Source organism: Tamandua tetradactyla, chromosome 7 (genome assembly GCF_023851605.1).
Source record: "Tamandua tetradactyla isolate mTamTet1 chromosome 7, mTamTet1.pri, whole genome shotgun sequence".
Classification (NCBI taxonomy): Eukaryota; Metazoa; Chordata; class Mammalia; order Pilosa; family Myrmecophagidae; genus Tamandua; species Tamandua tetradactyla.
In genome coordinates, this window is record NC_135333.1 from 19,084,017 (window position 1) to 19,105,688 (window position 21,672).

Genomic DNA, 21,672 nt, shown 5'->3' on the forward strand with positions numbered 1-21,672 from the left:
ATAGTTGTGAAGTCTTGATTCCCTTCACTATCTGAACTGAGTCCTCAGCTGGGGATAAACAAGCAGCAGCTGAAATCGTTCCAGAGAAGAAAACACTCCACAAACGTAAACTTTTGGGAAGAGAGATGAAGAATTCCATCCTTCGTACACATTCATGGTTTGGATTGTAGTACATACTGGCATGTCATAGTTTTTGTCCTGGGAAAAGACTCAAGAGGAGCTGTAATCAAACACCCAGGCGATTATCACTCAGGAGAATCGGATTTGGGAGGTGGGGGTGAGGGTAGGTAAGGGGCACAGAGAGGGGCCCTGTGTTTAGCAGATATGATGAGAGCTTCCAGGTGATCTTGCTTCTGGGCCCCGCTGGCCAAGTGCCAGACAGGTGGGGTCTCGGACAACAAGGAAGAAGCCCCTGGGATCCGGGGACAGCAGTGAAGCAGTGGCGCAGTTCTCAGCCCCTGGCCAGGTCTTGCAAAAACTCCCTAACTCTGCCCCGGGCGGGTCATCCCCGCCTGCATAACCTCTGCGTCTCTCTCCTCCCCAGGTCTCGTACCCCGCATCCCACATTGCGGCTGCCCCAGCATCGCCGGCCGAGGCGACCCCGACTCTCTCGCCTCTGAAGCTTCGACTCGGCTTGGTAGCAGGACACCGCGGGGCTCGGGGCAGGGGAGGGTGCGTGCGCGCGCGTGCGGGAGGGGCGCCGCCATATTGGATTGGGCTCGTCCGCGCGCCGCAGCCTGCGTGCGGCGGGGTCTGGAGCAGCCTCGCGGGGCCGAGGGCGCGAGCGCGAGAGGAAGAGGGAAGGCTGGAGGGGTGGGAGGGAAAGGAAGGGAGTGGTTGAAGGCAGGGCTGCCGCAGCCGCCGGTACCCTCACCAGCGCCACCTCCTCGCGGAGGAAAGATGCCCTTCACCCTGGGGTGTGAAGAAGGGGGAGAAGGAGCCGCTACCGGCCGTGCCCTTTGAATCCAGAGAAATCGCCACCTCGCCAGTGAGTCGCGAGCCTCGGCGCGGCGGCCGCGGCACGGTGTGGGGAGGCCCGGCGGGGAGCGGCCGCCGCCATGGAGCGGGCTTGGGCGGCGCAGTAGCCGCGGCTCCTGAGCCGGGAGCGAGCGCCGCCCCGCAGCCCGCGCTTCCAGCCTCAGCTGCCAGACAGGCCCCCGGAGAAGCGGAGAGGAAAATGAAGCGTTTTAACCGGAATCCGTTCAAAATGCGACTCACTGGAAAGCCTTAAGAAGAAGACCTCGTCGGTGAAAGGAGAAACCTTCCTTGGGCAAGACTTGGCTGCCCCGGAGGGGCTGCTTCAGGGACCTCGCCCCTTCCCTTCCCTCGGGAAAGACCGCTGCTGAGGCGACATCCAAGTGGTGGTTGGGAGGATTTGCAGCAGAATTTTTGGTTACCCTCCCCCTTAAATGCATTCTGACCCCCCTTTTCTATTTTTCTTCTTCCCGGGAAGTGAATTGCTGATGCAAATCGGACTTAATTCATTAGTGATACAATCGGATTCGTTTCAGGATTATGTTGCATGAGTTGAATTTTGAATGAAGGAGAATAGTTTTTTTTTCCAAAGAAGTATTGGCTTTTTTGGTTCGTTGTACTTTTACTTATTATTTTATTTAAATATACAATCTAATTGTATTATTCCTTAAAATGTATTAAATATATTTTATGATAACTTTTCCTCAAAATATATGTATATATGTGAAATTGAAGACGCTTCCGTTGAGTGAGGTTACCGCTGTATTGGATGTTTAATTCAGCACCAGCATGACAGTGGTTTATTTTTAAAACCACACCTTTTAAAATTTAGGTTCACATAAATAGTAGCAAAAGTAGTAATAATTTAAAGGGAAAAAAGCATCAGAAACTGAAGCAAACATGTCTGGAGAAGTGCGTTTGCGGCAGCTGGAGCAGTTTATCTTAGACGGCCCTGCTCAGACCAGCGGGCAGTGCTTCAGCGTGGAGACCTTGCTGGACATACTCATCTGCCTTTACGATGAATGCAACAATTCCCCATTGAGAAGAGAGAAGAATATTCTTGAATACCTAGAATGGGGTAAGATTTTTTTTTTTTTAACTCTCTTAGTCTCCTCTTTAGCTGGGCATTGTGATATAATTGTGATAGGGAGTTGAGTAAATCTACTCTGTAATGAGTGTATTAATATTCAAAATAAAAGAATAGACACCAGTTATTCAAAATTTTTTTTTTCAGGAGTAAAACTGTGCTACCCAATTGTTGCATTGATTTAGGCCTTTTTAATGTGGAAATTATGATGTAGAATGTAGGATTTTAGGTCAGTAGAGATTTTGAATAAATCCTGTGATGGGCAAAAAAATGGATTAGCGCACAGTTCACTGATGCATAAGCAGCATGACAGGCATTCAACTGAAAGATATTTATTGGTGGAAACATTTCTTCCTAGTCTTTGGAAACCTTTCTTAAATGGGAGGAGATATTAAAATTCTTAGGTCCAAGGAACCTAAAATCAATGGATTTTACCTCAAATCTATATAGTAGAAGCAAAGGAGACTTCTGAACATGGACTTTACAAAAATTGTCATGTTCCTAAGATAAAATAACATGAGCAGTTGAAAATTTTTGTGATAGTTGGTGAAGAATATATGGAAGCAGCTCCAGCCTGAGGGTTCGATTTTAATCTAAATTTAATTTAAATCTATTAGAGTTGATTTTGCAGTGTAGATGGGATTTTAGTAGGCCTGTTGTAGTGGACTGGATCATGATGAGAACACACGCTGCGTGTGACCTTCAGCTCCAAGGCTTCGCTGAAGTCCTTCCTCTGATGTAGACAGACGCTCGCCAACATCCCTCACTTTTCTGTTGAAAAAAAGAATACACAGCATCCAGATTGGTTCTTTGACTTTTGGAGGATATTGGCCAAATAAGTATTTTGTACCCTTGGACTATTAATAATTTGAGTTTGTTGGAAAGTTTTTATACTGAAATATCTTTATTCTCAAGTAGAGCTTTATTTTTTTGAAGTAAAAGTCAATTGACAGCTGTTTCCTTTCATGGGATTTGAAATTTCTTAAAAATTAGATTCTTAGCTAAACCACTGATTCAAGAGTGCTTGTGCATAATAACTTTAATTACTCATAGTTTGCTAGTGTCAGAAAATTTCTAGCAACTTGCTGTCATGAAGTTTTTAGAAATTTATAACTGTGAATAGGATGATTTGTGAAACAGACTACCAGACTTAGACTGGAATTATGAGAACTCGAAACCATCTTTCAAGTGACTTCTCTCAAGAGTGAGGCAGTTTTGACTTTTCTACTGGTTTTATAAGTCTGTCTTTTATTTTTATGGGCAGAGTAAAATATTTTATAAAGCATATGTAGTTTTACATCCATCCCATGTTTCATAAATTTAGAAAATTTTGTAATGTCTCCTTTTAAAGACTTAAAGCAGAAATTTTGAAACTTTTAGAGTTGGAGTTTTGAGTTCATGAATTATGCCTCTATGGTGACATTGTTATCTGTGATTATGATTGTCATTTAATATCTGTTCTTTCTCATCTGCAAAACCATAGGAGAACTCTTTGGGTGTGTCAGTAGTAAATAATTTTAAATTATAATAAAAGAAAAAACTATATATTTTCCATTGCCTTCTGGTTATTAGAGTTAATGCAGTAGTTTGACGTTATGAGATATTTTAGAATGATTAACATATTTTCTATGAAATATGTTTTATTGGTCTTTATTTCTTCTATATGTGTTCAAACATCTTATTTATACATATATGTTTTTTATGCCACATAAGCCAAAAGTCGAGTAAGTATTTGGCTAAATATGTTTTCTTTCTTTAATACATTTTATACAATTTCAACCCAGGGAATTATCATAATTCATAGTAAATTAAGTTTAATAGTATACCCTTCATATTTTGTCATTTGAAAAGTCTGACGTGATATAACAAAAATGTACAGTCTCTTATGTAAACTCATATTATGTTTTTCAGTAATAGAGAGCAAGTGAATAGAATTTTTTAGGGATTATTTTGAACATTTTGGAACTAGGCAGTGTCTGTTAAGTCTCAGGCAGTTTTTAAGTTGAAGGTCTTGAAAGTGAAGTTATCAACCACAGAATTTTAGGTAAGGTGTAAGGAAAAAAAGTTAGGAATGGAAAAGCTGTCAAGAGATGTATTATGGGTAGTAGTATTTACCATCTGGAAGTTGAGAATTTAGTTAAGAATGGCAGTCTCTTCTGTTCATTTAGGCATTGAACTGGATTAGGTGTTCTTCATGTGTGAATTGATTACTTCATTTTGGGAAAATGTCCTTTTTTCCCCCCTTGTTATCTACCATTATATAAAAAACAATTTAAATTAAGATTGCCAAATTGTGAATTTATCTCTAAATCTTTAAGCGTTCTTTTTGGTCTCTGATGAAAATTTACAAGGACTGTTGTTGTGGTTAAATTTGATAATTTAGATTTGCCTTAATGATATAATTGTTATTTTAATTTGTAAAAGACCTGTTTGCAAAAGAACAGTAGTAGTTCAGTACTCTGTGTTACATGTGTGTATTTGTGTGTTTGGCTGTTTACATTAATGGAAATGTTATCTAGATATGTCTTATTTTTGTGCTGATGGTAGGCTTCTTTAAAAAATGGAGTCAGCAAAGATTCTAACTCTGTATTGCTTCTTTTCTATCAGTTTCATTATATTCCTAGTTATGGTCCATCTCACTTATTTTGACAAAATTAATTGTTCATAATAGCATCATGACAATAAGACTGAAAATTCAAAGATATGTTATTTTTCTTCCACAGCATTCCTTGAGCACGGTGTTGATGACTCAAGGGAGGAAATAAGTAGAGCAGGAAAGAGGAAGGGAGGATTAAAGCCAAAGAGCACTAGAGCAAGGGGATAAATATTCTTTAAGGCCATATATCACTTTTCAATTTAGTAATATGTATTATTTTCCACTTATATCCAATAAGCTTTGAATATACCTTATTCAGCTTCCTTCTTAAGTTGTTGAAATAACTATGGTTTGTATGTTTGTTTATAAAATAATAGTTTTGATGCCAGTAGTATAATTATAGAAATTTAAGTGCAGTTTTAGAAATAAAAATAACTTTTAGATTATAAACTGACTTGCTAGTAATGGGTAAATGAGTACATTATTCATTGAATGGCTACCCTTTGCTTCAAAATGGGAAATTGGAATTTTAGAAAATTTTTTACCAATTTACTTAAAAAATAAATGTAAGATAATATTTTTAATAGAAGAGAAACACACAAAGCTATGTGCATGTGGATACAGTTCTGATGCTTCCTGAATCCTGGGCTTTGTAAGATTTCATATAAATCATCATTAAATAACTTACTTTTATAGCTCATTCTGATTTTATATATATATATTTATATATTCGGAATTTATAAATATATATATAATAGTCTGAATTATTAATTCATTTGTTATTCAACTACATCAGCAGGTACTATGATTTAAACTTTTCCTTTTATTAGAGTAATTCTCTCCCCCCATCTCCGCATGGGCAGGCACCAAGAATCGAACCTGGATCTCCTGCATGGCAGGCGAGAACTCTGCCTGCTGAGGCATAGTGGCCTGCCCTTATTAGAGTAATTTTAAAGCTTATTCACATTTTTTTTTCTTATGGGTCAGTTAAGTGAGGTGTGATGATGGCTTGATTGTAAGGATCTGAAACTTATCTGGGATACTTTGTTCTTCACCTCTGCTGTTATTCATTTTTAGCTCTTCCTGAGTAGAATTGATGAATCATACCAAATTACCACACTTTATTTAATACTAACTACATAAATTTATTTTTATCTAAATTCTCAATTAGGGTAATAAATGTCTTCAGAAATAGTGTTTTGGCGCTTGTTTTCTTTGGCACTAGCCATATAATATTCTCTTGCATGAATAACAGTAAATCCGTACAGTTATTTGAGTTAACACAGTGCTGACATATGGTAGTGTAACCTAGAAATTAGGATTTAAGGGATGATTATGGCTCCTGAATCATTATGTGGATATTCCTTTTTACTTTCTGGTATAATGGAGTAGACAAAGGGAAATAATTGAAATCATCCAATTGCCTTCATCCCTGAGAATGGTTGTAATAGTCTTTATCTTGTGCCCTCGTGATTGTGAAACCCTTGTGGACTGACCCTCACTTTATCTGTTTTTTTTTTTCCTACTTTGGAGTCTTGTGATCACTGAAGACAGCCCCTGATCTTTATTAATGAAGGGTCTTGGGTCAGCCCAGAACTCACCTATCCCAAGTCCAAAGTTATCTTGAAAACTGAATCTATATCTAACCAAAATGGGCCTGCCTAACATGTGCAGTAGCTTAGACTTTAATTTATAAGTGATTTGTATCTCGTTGTAATACTAAAAATCATGTTCATAATCATATTAAGGCTGCCATTTTCTTATATACATTCCTTCCGTGACTAAGCATGTAATCAATCTGTGCGTGCCCAATAATTAAATCATATCTAATTACATCATCTGGGGCCGTTGTGTTCATTATCATAAAACCTGCCCATCTTTTAATATTATAAAACTACAGAATTACTGCAGTTCAGGGAGACAGATATTGGGCTGATAAGCCATCTGTTTACTTGCTTCATGCCTAGCAATAAACTTTTGAAACCCCACTATCTCTGGAATTGGACATTGGAGTGCATTGGGCAGAAAATCCACTGCCTTTGTCCTGTAATAGTAGAAGTGTGCTTGGTAAGTGGTGGCTTTTATTCTATTTTTTTTCTTTCTGCTTTTTAAAAGAAAAATCATATTTATAGGTGATTCTCAGATGATGCTGGTTATTGCAGTAACTGGATATTCATTTGTAACTCTTTAGGTATGTATTTTTAAAGATCTATTACTGTAGGAATGAGAACTTGTATATAAGGATGAAGACTTCAAGAATTTTAGGAACTTATTTGATATGCAAATATAAGGCATACCACTGTAGCATAACAGTGTAAAAATAAATAGCATTATATGTTGAACATGTTATGAAATGGCCTATAATTCTTGGGGCTTGATTAATAATACATAGTAAGCCCAGGCTATTTTATTTTAGGGCAAAATAACTTAAATTTAGCACAGATTAATATTTTATTGTGTTACTGTTCTCCGGCAGTGGAAAATTTCTTACAAAAGTTTTTATCTGTTAGTACATGTATTGCCAGTATGTTGTGTATGCAGCTCATTATTTTCCATTCTGCTGGTTGTGATAGGTTTTAAAACCATTTTAGTAAGTCTAACCAGCATTTTAAAAATTAAGTAGATTAAGATAGAAAATACCAAGTGCATTATGTGTAGAAGAGAAAGTATTGTTATGCAAAACTCTGTGTGTGTTTGTGTGTTGTGTGTGTGTGCATGTGCATGCGCCCTCACACCCCTGTGTTTCTTACTATAGGTTGGGGTCAAAAGAATTTGAAATATCTTTGTGTGGGTGAAGCTTAAATATGTTGGCTATTTAGCAGCAGAAAGGTTATCGGCATAGTTCCTTTTTCAAAATGGACACATGGTAGATGGGGACAAACTGAAGAATTTGATGAAGGTTGGGAATATAGGTAGGGTCAAGATACCGGGGGGAAAAAAAAAGGGAGGAAAGAATATTTTTATTTCTGGGTTCCTTCTGTCTGTCCTATGAACATTTGGGTGTTTTTAATTTAGAAGGACCTAATAGACATAGGAATTAACTTCATTCCTTCCTGTGGTCTTTGATGGCTCATTTCCTCTTCCTTTGTCAGTTTCCTTTTCTGACTTTGGGTTCTTGGATATTAACTTCCATTCATTGTCAGAGGTGTGAGAGCTTGTTGGGCCTGAGGGATGACTTTATGACCATTACACAATAGTAGTAGTTTCTTGATTATTTCTTCCCATTACTCCATATGAGCTCTTGTGAGAAGGATTTGCTAGTTCCACAGATTTTCTCAGCCCTTGCCTCTCAGGAAACTCTCAGTGAGTGTGTCTTCAAGTTTATGTATCTAAGACCAAGAATTGCTTAGCTGCTTTTGCACTATATTTTTGATGAATCAAGATGTTCTTTCTTAACACAAATGATTTTTGTTTTTGAATGACTCATGCTATAAGTGTAGATTGCTCCAGACTTTCCTTATCCCTTCCAAATGAATGGTTGTCCTTTGTTGTTATTGCGTTTGAAACTCCTTTCCGGATGAAGATTTTATTTTCTTCCCAGCTAATGCTGATTCCAGGACTACTTTTCCCAGCCAGTGTCTCAGTTCTTCCTCTCTAAAATTTCCGCCACCTCTTACTCCATCTGTGGGTGAGGAATGGCTGGCCTTCCATTTGGCTGGCACCCCTCTGCCCATTCTAGTGTTTCATCTGCCTTTGTAGGAGTGCAGCACTTTGGCTTTCTTGGCAACAAGAGGCATGAAGACCTGGCACCCCTCCTTCCAGTCCCACTATTTGCCCCATAATTCTTCCCCATATGAAACTATTTGCTTCTATTTTGAGAATGTGGCCTTTTCACTCTAGCCTCCTCCCTAGTTTCAAAATGTGTCTAAAAATTCATGGGATATTAATAGGTGCTTTGTGGGGGTAGAGTGGGGGTGGTAGGTTTACATGACTAAATATGTTTTTTCAGACAAAATTTAACCTTAGAAATCCTGCAGGTTATCCTAGAGTTTATGAGGCTTGTCTCATTATGGAATTATCTTTTTGTGGAGTATCTGGAGAATGGATGGCAAACTGTGTACCATGGAACATCCTTCTGGAAATGCGTCTTTCCAGTGCGTTCATGGCTTTCCTTGTAACTCCTTGAATTTCAAGGTTATAAAGTGAAATTTTGAGAGGAACTTTGGTGTAGTGTGTGGCTTGGTGAGAGTATCTAAATAAGTTAGACTTTACTTAGCAGTCAAGGAATTTTTATTTTCTTCTCTGTGAAAGTCATGTGAGTAAGTAGCACGAGTGATCTTGGTGATGCAGTTATATATGGGAAAAGCATCCTATAAAAGAAGAATGAAATTAGATATAATAATGAGCCTGTGCTGTCAACCCCTAAAGTACTTGAAATAACTCAGAAGTCTACTTATGGCCTTTATTTTGCTCTAATTAAACTTGCTGTTATTTGTGTTTAGCTATTCATAATAAATATGAAAATTCTCACTTTGTTTTTCAGCTTTAGGTACTATAATTGTAACATGTTGCAAAATGTTGTCTTTCTGAAAAGATTTCATTCATTACTTTGTGATGTTTAAAAGAAAAAGATCTTAGACTCACACAATCTTAGAATCCATTATTATATTGTTTTGGTTTTTTTCCGAGTTAACATTTTTAGTTAAGCTATTGGTTTCAGATTTTTGTGGGCAAGGTGTGGGAACTGTACTGTTATTTGTAATATTTTATCTATGAAGCTGTGTTTCAAGTGCCAGAGCAACTATTTATATGTATTGTAAAGAATCCAGAAAATATATTCCTTTTATTAAGGAAAAAGCCATATAAAATTGGTGCTGTCTTAGCACCATGAGCACAGAACTTGGTGACTTACCATAAATTTTTTGTTGTTGTTGGATGTTCAGTTTATTAAACTCTTATATCTAATATCAGAATCTTTGAAAACCAAGTTTTCTTGAGGTCTTCAAACATTGTTGACAAATTTGATTAGGCCCAAAATTTTAAACACTTTAAACTTCAGTTTTATATTTAGAATGGCTTATCCTTTTGAACACTTCAAAATCTTAATTCATAAAGAATATAAAACAAAGATCAGAGAACTTATTGTTATGGTGGCACTTATATCTATGCTAAAACATTAACATCATGGGTTTAATCCATTATTTCTTGTTTTTCTATGCTTGTCTTGTAACATCAGAGTTTCAGTAGTATTATTTTTATTCCTTTCTGGGGTCACAAAATTCTTAACAGAGCCCCAAGAAAATATTATCTTAACAGACAGCATAGATTGCAGGACTTGGTTTATTGAATGATTAATTCCTGGTCAGACTTGTTTACATCTCCCAGTATAGTTCCACCCTAAGCCACCTTTTTATAGTAAGCTTTGCCATTGTTAAATGATACTTGTTATCAGTGAGACTATTTCAGGTCTCAGCTTTTGCTTAGGGCTTAATGTACAATGTGGTATCTACCCTTGAAATTATTTTTTTAATTGTCAGTTGTCAATTATTATATAGTTGATTGTCCTGTCATACTTGAAGATTGATTTGGTCTCTTAGCATTAAGAAACTTTCCTTAATAACATTGAGGTTTAATCTCCTAAGAGTTGAGGTGTTGAGTCTTTGTAGTTAGCTCCCTCTTGCAGGTCACTTGACTAATTCATTGCGTTGGCATATACTGTGGAAACCTCCTTCTGTTTGGTTCTTATAGGTGCCCACCCAAACCATCTCTTCTTGGTACCTAGTTTATCTGTAACAACTTGGTTTGCAATTTACTATGTTTGTTCTCCAATAAAAGCCTAATTGGAGGATGTGGCTCAGATGATGAGTGACAGTGGGCTCCCTAATAATTTGATCCCAAGCTGCACCTGCAGGCCTTCCTTGCTGTGCAGCCCATTTGCCTTGCAGCCAAGAGCAGCCCAGACAGAACTTGTCCTATTGGAAGGAGATGGTTTTGAGGTCAGGAAAATATCCAGATCAAGATATCATCTAGGTGGTACTTTCTTCCAGAAGACCGGCTGCCAGTGATCCTTGGCTCCTCTGTCACCTGGGAAGGCACAGGTGTAGTCTGCTGGTCTTTCCCTTCTCTTCTGGTTTCCTTGATTTCAGCTTTTTACTTCTATGGCTTTCTGTCTCTACCATAAATTTTTATTCTGGGTATTAGGGTGGCAGATAATAACAGTTTAATTTGATTAGAAGCATATATTATAGGGGGGATAATTAATCAGTCTTATGTTTTCTCTTTTCTGAAAAGGATTTATTTTTCTCTTTAACTCTTCCCTGTCAGTGCTATCCTTCCACTCCCAATCTAATTATGCTCAGAAGTACTACTCATGTGGATGAAAACAGTCTTTTTAAAATACACCTGAATTAGTGCAGCCATGTCCAATTATTTAACTTCTTGTTTGATTTCAGATTGCTGAAACATGACATTAAGCTCAGTCAACTAAAAAACTGTTTCCTCTTCAGTTTGCTCTGTTCATAATAATAAAACATAGTTAAGTTTACTTAGAATTTTCATAGTGAAGCTCTGGAAGTGGAATACCACAATCTGAAATATTCCTGTTCTAAACCAATTTGGTAAAAAGCTGGGGCTTTGGATTCAGACTTGACTCCTTTGATTACTGGCTGGGTGATTTATGCAAGTTACTTTACCTCTCTAAATCTGTTTTATCATATATAAGGTGAAAATAATGTCTGATTTTTACCAAAAATTTGAGAGTTGAGTTAGGATTTTTCCTTTTCTGGTGTTTATGTAGGATTTTAATGGCTTGTTTCCTGTTCTGTTTTTGTAAATTTCTGTACTGTCCAACCTTATGAAGAAGGAAAAACTAAAATGCCATTTTTGGTAGAATATAATTGAAATTTGTAGCTGTGCTAATCCAAGGAGGTATATAACTTTATCTCACCGTTAAACATTCATATCTTGATAGTATTTTATTTAATTATATTGGCACTGCACATGTCATTCTTTGTGTGATTAAGATACTTTGTTTTGGAAGGTTTGTTGTCATTAAGTTAACTGAATTATTTTTCAGTGAATATTGAGCCAGTGATTCTTTCCATCATTAATTGCAAATGCTGTGAAATAGCCAGTTACTTTTAATTTTTATATATTATATAGTTCCAGTTGGCAAATTAGTGAAAGAGTTTCCTTCTAGACCTCAACTCAGAAGATTAAAATCATGAAAATTTTTTGTGTGTTGAAAATTTTTGATGTGTTCACTTAGGATTTTTTTATGGACTGAAGGTTTGGTGTCATCCCAAAATTCATGTGGGGCAGTGAGTAGGGAGAAAAATTAGCAGTGCACTCTAATATTTCCTAAACTGTATTTCAGTAGATTTTAATGAATGTTCTGAAAAGTAAGGGTTTGTTGGAAAGATTGCAAAATATTGCTTATTTATCCCTCCTTGCCTATTAAAAAGTATATTATTATAGTACAAGTTTTAAAAGGTTGTTCTGTATAGAAATTTTAACTTTGTTTTATCTAGTAATTGCCTAACTCATTTAACTTGGAACTCTTCTTACCAAGAACAGTTTGGGAAATGCTGGTGTACACAAGGAAGCCATAGGCAGTGTCAGAGGCTTTAAAATGGTCATGTGATAAAAAGTGGTTACTACATTCGTCTAGCACATTGTTTTTTGATAGTGTCTCAGTTTACATCAGATGCTTCACATTTGTTTAAAAATTATTTTTAAAATGAAAAAATAGGGAAATAGACATTAAAAATCTTAAATTCTGTACATCTTTGTCCTTTACATATTTAATAACATTTTTTAGCACTTCCATTTGTCCTTTATTATATGTTTAACATTATTTAGCACTTCCACTTGTATCACCTAGAACATGTCAGATGATAACTTATTAAGTTCCTGTGGAGTTCTGCATATAGGAAGACTTGATCCATATCTATGAGGGATTTGTATTTATATGTGCAGTTCCCTGGTTTGCAAAGATGCTTTTTTTTTCAGTTGTGCATGATCATTTTCTAGTCTGGTTACCTCTTGAACCAATGGTATGAAATTTGAGATTGAGACTGTCATGGTTATGAAATAGAACAAAGCTAATTAGCTTTATGAGAGTTTTATAAAAGCGATATCATTGTCCTGCTACAGCAAGAATTCCATTCTTAAGTATCAGTTTTTACTCTGAGTGGCTCATGCCCCAAGTTGACTCTTTGATACTGTAAAAGCAGTCAAGCATCTACTTAAAAGTTTTCTGTCTTGTGATTTTAAAATTACTTATTTGAAAAGATTAGAAAAAAAAGCCCCCACTTGGAGGTAGTAGCTAAAGCCCTATTTTGATATTATATTGCTAATTAACTATGGCCTTGCCATGACCAAAAATCATAACTTGGAAACATTTAGAAACAGGCTAGAAGCTCAGGTATGTGGTGAAGCTGAAAATATTGATATGATTATCATTAAGCTTTTCCATACTCCATACTTACAAAGCTTTTTCTAGAGTTGATGATTAAAACTGCGCAGTGTTTTCAAGTCTAGTATAATTTCTCATTCTGCCTTTTTGCTCTATAGCTTTGTAATGTGTCACCTCCTTTCTTAGTAGTGTATGCTAAGCTGTCAGTTTCCTTAGAGTCCATTGCTGTGTTACATTGTTTGAAGTTGTGATTGTGTGATCATATTTATTTTGCCTATATGTCTGTGGTAATCCCAATTAAGTGCACCACCTAATGGGTTATTCTGGTTTCCTTCCACTTTTGTGCACATCTGCCTCAAATTGACTTGGCTAGATTAAACTTACATAAATGGATTGCTTTCCTAGATCTTAATGACCTTATTAATCAAGTTTTTTGTTCCCCCCATTCAGTGCTAAGTAATCTGTAATCTCATTATTACATGTGTCCCAAACATGAAATATTGTGAATCCTACACATTCAGGTTCTTGGTTTAATAGAAGAACTTAAAACACTTACAACATGATCCCTTGGTCATGTCAACATCCTACTTTATATCCTTTAGTGGCTGCTGATAACTTTCAGGATGAAATTCAAACTCTTTAGCATTTAAAATTTTTAATGTCTATTTCCCTAATAATTTTTTCACTTTTAAAAAATAATTTTTAAACAAATTTGAAACAATCTCAACCTTATAAAAAAACATTGTTAAGTACAGTACAATTTTTTCTCCTGAACCACTTGAGACATTCCCTGTCTGATGCCCTATCATCCCCAGACACATTAGTTTGCATTTTTTACGTTCTCCTACATAATACAGCTGTTAAAAAATCAAGACATTTACACTGATTTATTATATCACCTAATTCTTATCCTCCATTAAAATTTCACCAATAGTCTTAATAATACCTTTAGAGCAAAAAAGTCAGTTTGTAACCACGTGCCCCATTTGGATGTTATATCTTCTAGTACCATTCATTCTGGACCAGGTCTTCAAGTTTTCCTTGATTTTTATGACTTTGATACTTCCAAAGATTGCAAGTCTATTATTTTGCCGTATGTCCCTCAGTTGGTATTTGTTTACTCATCGTTGATTTAAATATTACATCTTTAACAGGAATATCACAGGAATGATTCTGTGTTCTTATCCTATCACATGGCACATGATTTCATATTGCCCCATTACTATGATTGTTCATTTTATTTACTTGGTTAAGATGGTATCTGCTAGACTTCTCCACTGTGAGGTTACTTTTTTCCTCTTTGTAATTAATAAGTATTCATAGGGAGGTACTATGAAATTATTTAAATGCCCTCTTCATGATTAAACGCCATTAATTTATATCAGATGGACTCATGGTTTTCCACTTTATTCATTAGACTATAATCATTTACTGTCTATAATTAGAGAAGTTGTAGGTTTACAGAACAATCTGTAGTTGTAGTTTATAGAATACAGGATTTTCCTCCTTCCTTCAACACCTTACATTGGTGTGGAAAATTTGTTACAATTGATGATAGTATATTTTTATAGTTGTACTATTAAAGTTCATGGTTTAACTAAGGGTTCACTACATCCGTGTAGTTCTGTGGATTCTTTTTAAAATTTTTCTTTTATCTAACATTTCTCCTTTGGTTGTTTCAAGCTGTTTTAGCCTGGAGGGCAAGTTCTGGGAAGAGGGCACACCTGAGAGGGCTTTCCCAAGTTAGTCTCTCCCTGCCAAAACTGGGTCAGGGACCCATGAAGTGTGCATAGATTGCTACAAAGTGTCCTGGGAAGGGGGTCAGGAAGGGTATCAAGAGCTTTTTGACAGCTCCCCAAAACTGAACTTTCATGGCCTGCCCACCAAATGCAGCTCTTCAACTGTCTCTTGCAGGCCTGAGTAAGTGCAGCCCCTGTAAGTCTCCACCAGAGCTGTAGCTGTTAGGGGAGGGTTGAAACAATGGCTGCCTTCAGAACCGGTTGGGGATCCAAATTCGCTAAATTCACTAATCAAAAACCATGATCAGTGCTTGGCTATGCTCACCCCTGGTCTTGGGCTAGACAATTTTTATATCCTTTTCTGTCACCAGTGAGCTATCCACAGGTTGGACCCCAAGTTGGCCTGAAGCGAGAGTAGGGGATGGGCTGTAGGAGGTACTGGGTAGAGAGAGCAGTTTATTGTTCTTTACTGTAATTTATTAGCCTCTTCCTCTGGTTGCCTGGATGCTTTACAGTATTCTGGCCTCCGGACTTTCGAAATAGCTGTTTCAGATGGTTCCTGCCTGTTTAATAGTTGTTTGGTGGAAATACAGTCATGAAACTCCTTGTTCTGCCTTCTTTGAATCTCTCAATCTATTTATTTTGAGGCTCAGGTCTTGCCAGTGGGGACCCTTTCAAGTTGGTTTCTTTATCCTTTGATGTGCCCCCAAGATTCTTTGAGCATGTTCTTGTTTCAGGCTCATCTGTACTTTCTCTGCCCCAGCGTTGGAATCAGCCATTTCTTCCGCGTCCTGGTTGTTTTTTTTTAAACTTTTGTGTTGTATAGTATAACATATATGCAAAGCAAAGAATTAAAAGAGCAATAGTTTTCAAAGCACTCTTCAACAAGTAGTTTCAGGACAGATCCCACAGTTTGTCATGGACTATAACAATACGATCCTCTCAGATTTTTCCTTGTACCTGCTCCAGAATATAGGAGGCTAGAAGGCTTAAATATTTTTATCATCACAATCGACTTTTTTTCCTTTTTTTTGTGAAAAATATATACACAAAAAAGAAATAAAGTTCGAAGCACAGTACCACAATTAGTTGTGGAACATATTTCAGAGTTTGACATAGGTTACAATTCCACAATTTTAGGTTCTTACTTCTAGCTGCTCTAAGATAACTCAAGACTAAAAGAGGTATCAGTTTAATAATTTGGCATTCATATTCATTTGTTAAATCCTGTCTTCACTGTGCCACCATCACCTTTGATCTTTCCATTCCTCTCTTTAGGGGTGTGTTGTGGTTAGGTTCATGTGTCGGCTTAGCCAGGTGAAGTTCTATTGCTGTGGACATGAGTCAGTGGCATGTGAATCTCATCTATTGCTGATTACATCTGCAGTCGGCTAGAAGGCATGCCTGCTGCAGTGAATGATGTTTGATTTAATTGGCTGGATGCTTAAATGATAGAGCTCAATGTAGCACAGCCCAAGCAGCTCAGCATACCTCATCTCAGCACTCGCAGCTCAGCCCAGGCCTTTGGAGATGCAGAAAGGAATCACCCTGGGGAAAGTTGGTGGAACCCAGAGGCCTGGAGAGAAGGCCAGCAGAGATTGCCCTGTGCCTTCCCATGTAGGAAAGAACCTCAGTTGAAAGTTAGCTGCCTTTCCTCTGAAGAACTATACACTTTTAATTAAATAAATCCCCTTTTATTAAAAGCCATTCCATTGCTGGTGTGTTGCATTCTGGCAGCTTTAGTAAACTAGAACAGGGTGTTTGGGCCATGGCCATTCTTAATTTTTCATATTGGAAAGGTCTGTCACTAATATGGGGTAGGGAAATGGAATTGTCTGTTATTCTGGAGAGGCCGGGCCCTCTAGGTTTCAGGTCTTATCTGGACCAGGGACCCATCTGGAGGTTGTAGGTTTCTGGTACATGGAACCCTTGTAGAATCTTATGTGTTGCCCTAGGTGTTCTTTAGGATTGGCTGGAATGGTTGGTCCTGGTTGGGGTTTGGCAGGCTGTGATAGGTGGCAGTGTTTAACTGTAGCTTGTGTAAGAGCAACCTCCAGAGTAGCTTCTTGACTCTATTTGAACTCTCTCTACCACTGATACTTTATTAATTACACTTCTTTTTCCCCTTTTGTTTAGAATGGAATTGTTGATCCCATGGTGCCAGGTCTGAATTCATCCCTGGGAGTCATCTTCCCATGTCGCCAGGGAGATTTTCATCCCTGGATGTCATGTCCCACCTGGGGGGGGGGCAAGGATTTTACTTGCAGAGTTGGGCTTAGAGAGAGTGAGGCCACATCTGAGCCACAAAACAGGTCCTCCAGAAGTAATTCTTAGGCATGGCTGTTGGCATGCTAAATTTCTTCACTACATACATAAACTTCACAAATGTAAGCCTCAGGATCGAGGGCATGGCCTATTGATTTGAGTGCCCCTGAAGTTTGACACAGTATCAGGGGATTCCCTGATGGTAAAGTTTAATAGTTCCATATTCTTTCTGCCATCCCTCAAGGGACTTTGCCAATACTTTTTGATTATCTGCTTAATATACTCTGGGATGTACCAGGCATAACAATAATGTATACAGGATTAAAGGACCTCTTTCTTATTCTGGGCTCCCTGTGTTTCAGTTGTTCAAATGAGTTATACAGATAGGTTGTGTTAGGTTATGTGCTATAGAAAATTTCAGCTCCAGACCAAATAAACCTTTCCTTCTTTGGTCTCAAAGAGTATGTGTGCTTGTAAAATATAGACACTGTCTTCCATACCCCTGTATTCTAAATTACTTTAACCCCAACCTGAAAGGCTTCATTCTTATCTCTATATATCAGGTTTATATATATATATATATATATATATATATATAACAGCCTCTCAAAATCCAGAAATAATAATCACCGTTCTGGACTTAATGTGTCTGCTCTAAAAGCTTACGGTCTAGGCCCTGTTTTCTTATAAGCATTTTCTAAAGGAGACCATACCATTGTTTTTTTGTTTCTGGCTTATTTTGCTTCATCAAACGTCCCACATGTTCATTCACATTGTTGCATGCCTCACCACTTTGTTCCTTTTTGTAGCAGCGCAGCTTTCTTTCATAAGTATACACCATCATTTGCCAATCTACTTCTCGGTCAGTGCATCCTTCAATCACCTGCATTCATCAGGCATCATGTGTAGTGCTCAAAGTTCACAGTCCATCAACATTCTCAGTTTTAGATAATTTCATTGTTCCCAAGAGAAAGAAAACCAATAAACACAACCTCACCAGATAGGGAATCTAAATCTCCTTTTATCTCTGGTCCCTTCTCCCATATTTACCTTTGCTGTTGCTGTGGTAGTGCTGATGTTTTCGTTTTGAACCTAGCCCTTGGAATGCAATAGCAGTTTCCACCCTGGACCCTGGACTTAAACATTCTTTGAAGTAATTCTTGCAAGAACTAATTCATATTTCTGGTGTTAATCAGTGGGACACATAGGTCTATACAACCCCTTTCAATCTTAGTCCTGTTTTTTTTTAATGGAGGATATTACTTAGAAGTAAACTTCTGGGCTTTCTGGATGTGTGCTCATTGCTGTTCAGTGTTATTCTCATAAGTTCTTTTTGTGGGTAGGGCTGTTTATCCTCTCTATCTGTCTATCTGTTTATCTATGTATCTGTCTACAGGCATCCTAATTTATTGTGCTTTGCAGCTATTGCATTTTTTATAAATTGAAGATTTGTGGCAACCCTGCATAGAGCAAGTTTGTCAGTACCATTTTTACAACAGCCTGTACTCACTTTCTGTCTCTGTGTCACATTTTGGTAATTCTCTTTTAATTTTTCAAGCTTTTTCACCATTAATATTTCTATTATGGTGATCTGTGATCAGTGATCTTTGATATTACTATAGTAGTTGATTTGGAGTGCCTCAAACTGTGCCCATAAAAGATGGCAAACTTAATTGATAAATGTTGTATGTGTCTGATTACTCTGCTGGCTGGCCATTTCCCTTATCTCTCTCCCTTTTGGGGCCTCCCAATTCCCTGAGACACAACAATGTTGAAATTAGGCCAGTTGATAACCTTCAAATGTTAATGGCCTCTGAGTGTTCAAATGAAAGGAAGAGTAACATATCTTTCAGTTTAAATCAGAAGCTAGAAATGAAGCTTAGTGCGGAAGGTATGTCAAAAGCCAAGATAGACTGAAAGCTAAGCCTGTTATGCCAAACAACCAAATTGGGGATGCAAAGGAAAACTTCTTGAAGGAAATTAAAAGTGCTACTCCATTGAACACATGGATGATAAGAAAGCAAAACAGTTTTAGTGCTGATATTGAGAAAGTTTTAGTGGTCTAGATAAAAGATCAAACCAGCCACAACATTCCCTTAAGCCAAAACCTAATCCAGAGGAAGGCGCTAATTTACTTCAAATCTGTGAAGTCTGAGAGTGGTGAAGAAGCTGCAGAAGAATAGTTTGAATCTAGCAGAGGTTGATTTATGAGGTTTAAGAAAATTAACTGTCTCTATAACATAAAAAATGCAAGGTGAAGCCACAAGTACTGATTTAGAAGCTGCAGCAAATTATCTAAAAGATTTAGCTAAGATAATCGATGAAGGTGGCTACAGTAAACAGCAGATTTTCAAAGTCGACAAAAAAGCCTTCTATTAGAAGAAGATGTCATCTGGGACTTTCGTAGCTAAAGAGATGTCAGTACGCTTCAAAGGACTGGCTGACTCTCTTCTCCTTAGGTGTTAATGCAGCTGGTGACTTTAGGTTGAAGGCAACATTCATTTACCATTCTGAAAATCCTAAGACCCTTAAGAATTATGCTAAATCTACTCTGCCTGTGCTCTGTAAATGGAATAACAAAGCCTGGATGATAGCACAGCTGTTTACAGCATGGTTTACTGGATATTTTAAGCACACTGTTGAGTCCTGCTGCTCAGGAAAAGGTACTCCTTTCAAAGTATTTCTGCTCATTGACAGTGTACTTGGTCAAGAGCTCTGATGGCATTGTGCAATGAGATTTATGCCTGCATCCATTCTTCAGCAAGTGACTCAAGGAGTCATTTAGACTTTCAAGTCTTATTATTTAAGAAATACTAGGTACAGGGGTGGTTCAGTGGTAGAATACTCACCTGGTTTTGATTCCCAGCCCATGCACCTCTCCCTGCCCCAACTCCCCCCCCTCCCCCAAGAAAAAGAAAGACTATACGTTTTGTATGGCTATGATTGACATAGTGATTCCTTTGATGGATATGGGAAAAATGAATTGAAAACCCTCTGGAAAGGATTCACTATTCTAGATGCCGTTGTGAATATTCGTGATTCATGTGAGGAGGTCAAAATATCAGCATTAGCAGGAGTTTGGAAGAAGTTGATTCCAACCCTCATGAATGACTTAGAGGGGCTCAGGACTTTTGTGAAGGAAGTCACTGTAGAAATAGCAGGAGAACTACAATTAGAAGTGGAGCCTAAAGATGTGATGAATTGCTATAATCTCATGATAATACTTGCATGGACAGGGAGTTGGTTCTTATGGATGAGCAAAAAAAAATGGCTTCTTGAGGTGGAATCTACTACTCTTGAAGATTCTTTGAGCATTGTTGAAATGACAGCAAAAGATTTAGAATATTTCATAAACTTAGTTGATAAAGTAGCAGGCAGGATTTGAGTGGATTGACTCCAGTCTTGAACGAAGTTCTAGTGGGGCTAAAATGCTATCAAAAAGCATTGTATGCTACAGGGACATCTTTTGTGAGAGAAGGAGTTACTCGATGATTCTTCATTGTCTTATTTTAAGAAGTTTCCACAGCTACCCCAACCTTCAGCTGTCACCACACTGATCAGTCAGCAGCCAAGTTTTTTACAAGATCCTCCAGCAGCAAAAAAATTGACTCACTGAAGGTTCAGATGATTGTTCGCATTTTTTAGTAACTAAATATTTTTTAATCTACAGTGTTTTTTTGGACCTAATGCTTTTGCATGCTTAATAGACAACATTATAGTGTTAACATAACTTTTATGTGCACGGAAAAATAAAAAAACTTTGTGTGGTTCGTTTTATTGCAGTATTTGCGCTTTTGCTGTGTCAGGAACTGAGTCTGCAGTATCTCCAATGCATGCCTGTACTTGCCTACTTGTCTGTTCACTTACATACATATAAATCTTTATTTTGTATCTATTTATTTCTGTATTTATCTATATATATTGAAGACCATGTATTTACACTGTTACTCTTAATTCCAGTTCAGGACCACAAGTTCATTCTTGTTTTCTCTTTTTCTGTATTATAACTCCTTTCTTAAGCAAGAAGCTAGGCTCCCTGTAACCTTAACATATTTCCTTATATGATCAATCAGTATTTCCCATCAGTGCTACTTCCCCTCCCGCATATAGATGACCTACTCACACCGATCGTCCTGTACCTAGCTGTGACTTAAGCTTTTATTTCCTATGTTAAGGTTGCTGTACCTCTCTCCATCCCAGATGCCCTCCTCACCTTGCTCAAGACTCTGATAACCCATACCAGGCTTCTCTCTTCATTCTGTTTTAATAGTTACACCACACTGCACCTCTATTTGGATGTCTTCTTCATCCTACTTGGGCTTTGAATCCCCATGCCCAGGCTGTCCTTCTGTCCCATTGATGTCCTCCAGGTGCTGCTCAGGAGGAGCAGTCCACCCTGGGCTGCCCCTACATGTGTATGCACTTCCTCCCACTCAGTCTTTGACACTAGTGTCATGCAGCCCTTCTGTGTAGATGTCCTTTTATTTCAGTTCAGTCTTCACCACCCAGCTGAGGTCCATTGTGACTGTGGATCCCTCATGCCTACCTTGATCTGCCCCACCTAATGAATGGCCTTTTGAGCTGAATTGTTCAGGAAGGAGAAGGGAAAGGCTGCTTCCCTAATTTTATTTCATATAAATAAAATTCTTTAAAA

The 21,672-nt window shown here is 37.7% G+C and overlaps 1 protein-coding gene across 6 annotated transcripts in view; it reads left to right on the plus strand.

Moving 5' to 3' along the window:
• The first annotated feature begins 1,056 nt into the window (after positions 1-1,056).
• Positions 1,057-21,672, plus strand: part of CDC42BPA (CDC42 binding protein kinase alpha) — a 463,135-nt gene continuing 442,519 nt past the window's right edge. For 5 of the 6 annotated variants that reach the window (XM_077168549.1, XM_077168550.1, XM_077168551.1 and 2 more), the window contains exon 1: positions 1,057-2,053. In XM_077168549.1, the coding sequence (XP_077024664.1) occupies positions 1,876-2,053 (178 nt within the window). In that variant the 5' untranslated portion in view covers positions 1,057-1,875. The remainder of the gene's footprint in view (positions 2,054-21,672) is intronic. The other variant, XM_077168553.1, reaches the window with a different exon arrangement.